At 41.9% G+C, this 7,101-nt stretch overlaps 1 protein-coding gene across 1 annotated transcript in view; it reads right to left on the bottom strand.

Moving 5' to 3' along the window:
• LOC107688822 (poly(rC)-binding protein 3-like) overlaps positions 1-7,101 on the bottom strand; it is a 22,598-nt gene that overhangs the window by 7,237 nt on the left and 8,260 nt on the right. Inside the window, exons 2-8 of the mRNA XM_016486603.1 lie at positions 3,991-4,148; positions 3,671-3,694; positions 3,470-3,502; positions 3,272-3,388; positions 3,043-3,174; positions 2,507-2,635; positions 1,965-2,111 (exon numbers count right to left, since the gene is read on the bottom strand). Coding sequence (XP_016342089.1) covers positions 1,965-2,111; positions 2,507-2,635; positions 3,043-3,174; positions 3,272-3,388; positions 3,470-3,502; positions 3,671-3,694; positions 3,991-4,065 — 657 coding nt within the window. The 5' untranslated portion in view covers positions 4,066-4,148. The remainder of the gene's footprint in view (positions 1-1,964; positions 2,112-2,506; positions 2,636-3,042; positions 3,175-3,271; positions 3,389-3,469; positions 3,503-3,670; positions 3,695-3,990; positions 4,149-7,101) is intronic.

Here is a 7,101-nt window from a genome sequence, read left to right as displayed (position 1 = left end):
AACTTCGTAAAAGTGCGGGGGGCCAGGGACAGCCCGAAGGGAAGGACCGTGTATTGATAAGCCACTCCCTCGAAAGCGAATCTCAAGAATCGCCTGTGACGGGGGGCTATCTGGATGTGAAAGTGCACATCCTTCAGGTCCAGAGAACAAGAACCAGTCCCCTGAGCGAATTTGCGCAAGGATCTGTTTCAGCGTAGTCATCCTGAATGACCTTTTCATGATTCAGGTGCCTGAGATCGAGGATGGGCCGGAGGCCACCATCCTTTTTGGGTGCGAGGAAGTAACGGCTGTAGAAGCCCGACTCGCTCTGAGGTGGAGGAACCGTTTCTACAGCTCCTTTTGCCAGCAGATTCATCACCAATGAGCGCAGGACGTGAGCGTCCTTGCTTTGCACTAAGGTGGGGACCACGCCGCTGAAGTGCAGGGGTCTTCGAGCGAACTGGAGTGAATATCCTCGTTGGTTGGGGGTGGGGTCGGTCACCGAGCTCAACAGCTCCTCTGCATCCGAGGCTGTCAATGACATGCTGTCATCAGGCAGCTCATCCTCACTTCCCCCAAATGAGACCAGATCGCTCGTGCAGGCAGAGGGACGCTGGTCAGACTGGGAGAAGAGGACGGGAGAACTCTCTCTCTGGGGCGAGGGTGAGGCACGCGGGATCTGGGCCGACGTGAGCTCGCTCGCAGCCGGACGAGGCACGCGGGATCTGGACCGGCGTGAGCTCGCTCGTGGCCGATCGCTCGACCCCTTTGCCCCGCTGTTTTTTTCCTCACAGGTCCCTGGGAGGAAGAAAACGGGAGGGCGCGAGGGGCGGACAATCAGTTCCCGTGAGCACAGCTTCCGCGTGGGATTTCCCCAAGCAGGAAACGCACTCCGAGTGGCCGTCATCGGCGTGCAGGGGAGACCCTCGCGAACCGCTGTAACGGCGCGGCATTTGCAACAATGCCAAGCTCTTTTAGTAGCTCTTTTAGAATTGCCGGATGGCGGCAGGGGAAATGGACCGGAACTGCTCCGCTGCCGACTCATTGGTTCATTGTTTATACACTGCACGAACCAATGGCCGTGCAGTTTCACTGCATGATTGAAAAAAGGCTTCAGTTCAGGAGAAAAAAGGCTTTTTCCCATAGCGTATTAGCAGACGCAGTACGAGTGTAGTATCGACAGGGAACTATGTTTCCCTTTCATGAGAACTTCGAACTGCGTCCTCTAGGGGTCGGAACCATGGTTACATAAGTAACCTGAGACGTTCTTCTTAGTTTTTTCTTATCAGTTTTGTACATTAGGGTTTTATGTTACATCTAATGTTGTTAAATGAATGTTTATTGCATTATTTCAGTTTCATGTGTGTTACCATGATGGTGTTTAGTGTTTGTGTGAATGACACTGTGCACCTTCTATATATGTTAATATTTAAAAGCTGCTTGTGATGGGCTTTGGTTCATCATGTGATTTTCTCATCACCACCTGCTTTTGGTGGTCATCAGTGTATTACAAAGGTACAAACAGATTTCAGTACTTCAATAGGTTGGTAAATGAACATTATATCAGTTAATAATGAAATTACAGTATTTAAATGTAAATTTAAGTTAAAACCATAAAACCTAAAATGTTGCTACCGTATTTTTTTCAGTAAAAATTCTGTAAAAACTGCATTAAAATATAACTGCATTTGGTCTGCATTTTTTGAATTTCTTCAAGTAATTTATTTATTCAAAAAGACTATAATTACATTTTACATGTATCACCTCAAGAGGAATATGTAGAGTTGTTTACAACTTAGAATTACATATCATAAGACTTGATGATTTTTTTCTAAGCAAAAAGATAAGCAATGTAAGTATGTACATGTATGTAAGCAAATGGCTCACGTCCCACTAGTTTATTTTTATATACTAGTACTACTGTATGTTTGTATGTACTGTACTGTATGTCTGTAGATGTAATAGTGTATTTTGACCATACTTACAGGCAGAGGCTGATGCTGCAGTAACAGACTGAGGTTGGCTGTGGCTGGTGCTGTCAGAGTGTCTGCCCTTACATGGCCCCCAGAGAAGATGACTGGTGCAGTGGCAGGCTTCGGCCTGTATGGAATTGTGGCACCTTTGGGTGGGGACTGGCAAAGGTCAGTGGAGGTCAAATAAAGATAGAAAAGACGGAAATTAGGAAAAATAAAAGTGAGGGCAAACTATAATAGTACGTAGTAGAAGCAGTAGATGCTTATATGGTTACCAAAATGAGATAAAAAGTCAATGAGGTTTGACATTAATTGATATTTGAGGTTTATGTCGCAATATTTAATATATACAGCATGTGTATGCATGTGCTGATCAATGTTTGGATTTGATCTGAAAGTGGATAGTGTTAGATTTCTATCTGTTCATTACTTTAGCTTTTTGCAGCTTGAGAATTGTCCCCAGAAGACAGAAAACCATTCAAGTTTGGAACAACATGAGATTGAGTGTTGGGTGAACTATACCTCAAAGCATCTGGCTTTTTTCTATTCCTTACCTCCAACATGACCACACAGATCTGCTTCACACACTGGATAATGGCCTCTGGAGCACCTGAGATAGTGACTGCCCGCTCAGTAGAATTGGGCAACATGTCTCCAGCCACTTGCACTTGAGCCCCTGTAGACTGGAGAAAAAGCACAGCACATTCAGCCAGGATAGAAACCCTTGGAACAAAGCACTATCTGTTTAATCCAAGTAAAAATTGATAGTTTTGCTGTTGTCTCGGGGTAGCAATGGCATTCCAAGGGTTTACAGGATAAAACCCATTGGAACAAAGCACTACTTCTTGTTTAATCAAAGTAAAAATGTATAATTTTGCTGTTGTCTTGGAGTAGCATTGGCATTCAAAGGGTTTCCAGGATAAAACCCCTTGGAACAAAGCACTACTACTTGTTTAATCCAAGTAAAAAAGTATAGTTTTGCTGTTGTCTTGGAGTATCAATGACATTCTGTGCATATACTGTGCATTAAAATAATTGCTGCACTTTATGAAATATGTGGATCATAAAGAAATGATAAGATTGAACATACCTCCCTCATCTCCTTGATCTTGGAGCCTCCTTTCCCAATTAGAGAGCCACACTGACTGGCCGGCACCACCAAACGCAAAGTCACCGGAGGCTTACTAGTAGCCTGGCTATTGCTCATAGAGTTAATGATATCCTATGTAGAATCAAAAAATCAATTACAATTACGTTACAGTTTTAATTGATTTCTTTTGGGGTTTTACTAACACTTTTATTAGAAAAAGTTCTCATACTCCCTCAAACTTGTATGCGATCATAGCAAAGGCCTTGAATATGGCATCTGTGGGTCCTGTGATGGTAACTATTCTCTCTGGGCAATTCCCATCTGAAATATTTATGCGTGCATTACTCTGTAGAAACAGTTTGCGTTGTTTGTTAATAACCATGTTACACTTATCACAGCAACTAACATTATTTGTAACGTTACTTACATCCTCACGCATCTTCTTCACAGTTTCCCCTTTCTGTATAGAATAATTACATTTTTGATAAAATGCAGATGTTAATGATTGTAAAAATTACATTTCTACTAAATACATGTTAAAATTCATATAGTTCATTCAGAAAAAAGAGACTTTTACAAACTCAAGTATTTGTAAGCTTTGTCTTGGTGGCTGAATGTGTCTTTTTACCTTGCCTATAATGCTGCCAACCTCCTGCAAGATAAAAAAAAAGATAATGTGTTTATTGTAGTAACAAACTTACAATCGATTTATTGCGCAATATATCTAACACATGGGTGCATAACACAAATAAATATGGGAAACCAAGTACCATTAAAACATTTTCGGTGATTGGAAAGATCCTTTGAGATTAGGAGAGACATTTTTGTCCTCTTACAAAATATAGTACTATGTCCACAATCTGTTCTTTATGACTGGTAGAATGATTACCATGGTGCAGTAAATTGTGTATGTGGAAGTTTTAGATTAGAGGCATGTTGTTCTTTTACCTTGCCGTGCATGAGGAGTCTGATAGTCAGAGTGACATTGAGCCCTCCTTCAGACTGAACTTTGTTGGGCTCCATGGTGATTTAGGACTGGTTGAATTAGTTAGGAACTCACAGGAGCAGTTAAGGAATGCAGGGGCTGGTGGTCACCACACAATCACCTTCAAATTTGAAAGAAGCAAACAAAACAACCTTACATATTCATATTTTAATTTTGAAACAAAAGCAGATTAAAACCCATCAAGAAATTGGTTACCTCAATCCATTTAAGGTTTAAAAACCAATAGTAATGTGTAGTGTGGACTTATTTCATTTGAGCTCACTGAAAAAGAATACTTCGTAAAGGGGACATCGGATGCAAAATTCACTTTTACATGGTGTTTGCATATAAATGTGTCTTAGCAGTGTGTGGAAAAAAATCACCCTACAATGATAAAAAATCCATTCACTCCATTTTTTTAACCCCTAAAAAACCTAAACAGTCCCAATTACGAAACGGTTTTGATTTTAGGCCCCACCCACGACCACTGAGCATATTTCCACCCTCAGCCAGTTGTACGCTGTCCGGTGTTCAGACGATTTGTGCTACCCGCTCAGATTGTGCTACCTCCCATTAAAAAAATAGGTAGCACAAATCGATAGCGAAAAATGCTACTTATCAGATTGTGCTACCAGCATTTTATTAATGTGGTTTGAGGCTTTTTTTAAAGTCCATACCTACCCCTACCCTAAACCTACCTGTCCATACCTACCCTTACCCTAAACTTACCCTTAAATCAATGCAAATATACTGTATTTTTGGTAGTGACACCTTTCTGAATATTATTGTTTTTTTTTTTGGTATTTTTTATCAAATAAATGCAGGCTTGATGAGCAAAATAAATTTCTCTCAAAAACATTAAAAATAGTAATTGTCATGAATCCAGTCCATGGACTTTCATCCAATGAACACAAGAGGTCGCTCTCTCACCATATTGACATTTACTCCACATAGACTGTCACGCATCACTATGGACTACATCTCCCATGCTCCACTGCACTGATTGCGCACTCACCTGTATCCAATAACTCACACTATACAACACCAGTGTCAATTGCAGTGACTGCTCTAAAATATGAAACTCCAATGTTTCAGGAGTTTAGAACATGCTTATTCAATAACTCTTTTATTTCCTATATGGGTTTATGTATAGCCTAGGGATGCAGTATCGGTATCGGGCTGATACTGAGCTTCTGTACTCGTTAAAATGCCCCGATACCAAACGCCGATACCACACAGCATGTGATCATTGCCATATTCAGACAAAGAAGCACTGACAACAGAACAACAGACAGCAGAATGGAGTTATAAGAGATCAACATCTGCACTAATATTAATTTTTTCCCAATCATAATTCGATAACTCGTAAAGGAATTCTTGTTCTGAGAAATGCTTCATGTTACGCTTGACTATAATGTGTGGTTTAATTTTAGGTATTTTAGTATTTCTAACTGTTGCTACGACACAGTGGTCACTAATGTCGTTTGCAAATATGGAAGCTGTTGAGTACTTATGAGGAACGTTAGTTATAATCACATCTATTAGCGATGACTTTTCCGGGTTTTTGAAGTTTAGCCGTGTGGGACTGTCAACAATCTGAAAGAGATTTAATGAATCACAATAAGCTCTGAAATCATCAGATACTGGCTGTAACCAGTTCCAATTTAGGTCTCCAAAGGCTACTAATTCCTTATAATATTACATAGGACCCGGGCATCCAAAAGAAAAAACAGGCCTAGGTATAATAACAAAGTCCAGGTCAGTGACGGAAAAATCCAGTACGGGTTATCCGTTTCTCAGTGGCGACCGATGATGCTGCGTTTCGTCACTCGTAAACAGGAAGCCCAGCGAGTGAGGCAATGCTGCAGGCAAAAAAAAGTCAAAATCAAGGCCAGCCGCCTCTAAAACATCAGGCTATATCTCAAAAACCAGCAGCAAGAACAAGAAAAGAAAAAGCACTTTCCTTCATCATGAAGAGACCAGACCCATCAAACTCAGCGACACGTCCGCACCCGAGATCCAACAGGCAAGCATGCCCCAGGCACCGACCAGCCAGCTCGAGCCAGATCCCCCAGAAACGGCGAAAAAGCAAACCACAGCTCCAGGTAAATTTCCGTACCAGCTTGATGGTCCTAACCACTTGTTCAGACTGGGATTATACGGATACCGTGCGTTTTTAAAATGCACTGCTAGAACTAGCGCAGTGCCAGTTCACTGAAGATGTCAGTCTCGACTTAAACTATACGGATTTGCGTCATAAAACAACCATCGAGTGTGACGAATTCCGACTCTATATTATAGTTATATTTTACGAACGTTCACAAAATGAATAGTTGGCAAATATCCCATGAACAAACAAACATCAACCACTCAATCACGCACAGACAGAAAGACATGCCACCATCTTGATTCAAGAGTATCTGGACATTGCGTGTTATTCTGATTTGCCAGACTGTGTACTGATAGACTTTTTCTGTGATGGAGTAAATTAACCTTTAAAGTCACGATTAACCCGTGAGGGTCCACGTTCTTCTCTAAGCTATTTTTTGGATTTTGCTCTGCTGTGTGTCGACTCCGTGTTCACGGTGGGTGTTGCGGAGAAACATGACACCGAGTCCACTTGTGTAAAGGCGGCCGCACTAGAGTACTCTCACAACATGGCAACAGCACAACAGCGCCCGCTATGTCACAGCTGATCTTCATGAGTCAAGTCGAGTCACGGAGTCAAGTCAAGTCACCGTTGATCTTCCAGAGTCAAGTCACCGTTGATCGTCATGAGGCAAGTCAAGTCACCGTTGATCATCATGACGCAAATCAAGTCGCAGCTGATCTCCCTGAGTCCAGTCAAGTCACAGTTCATCTTCATGAGTCCAGTCAAGTCACAGCTGATCTTCCTGTGTCCAGTCAAGTCACAGTCGATCTTCCTGTGTCCAGTCAAGTCACGGTTGATCTTCAAGAGTCAAGTCAAGTCACAGCTGATCTTCCTGAGTCAAGTCAAGTCACAGCTGATCTTCCTGAGTCAAGTCAAGTCACAGCTGATCTTCCTGAGTCAAGTCAAGTCACAGCTGATCTTC

Source organism: Sinocyclocheilus anshuiensis, unplaced genomic scaffold (assembly GCF_001515605.1).
Source record: "Sinocyclocheilus anshuiensis isolate Anshui unplaced genomic scaffold, SAMN03320099.WGS_v1.1 scaffold101, whole genome shotgun sequence".
NCBI classification, from domain to species: Eukaryota; Metazoa; Chordata; class Actinopteri; order Cypriniformes; family Cyprinidae; genus Sinocyclocheilus; species Sinocyclocheilus anshuiensis.
Note: the sequence above shows the minus strand (reverse complement) of the source record. Positions and strands in the feature narration are given on the sequence as shown.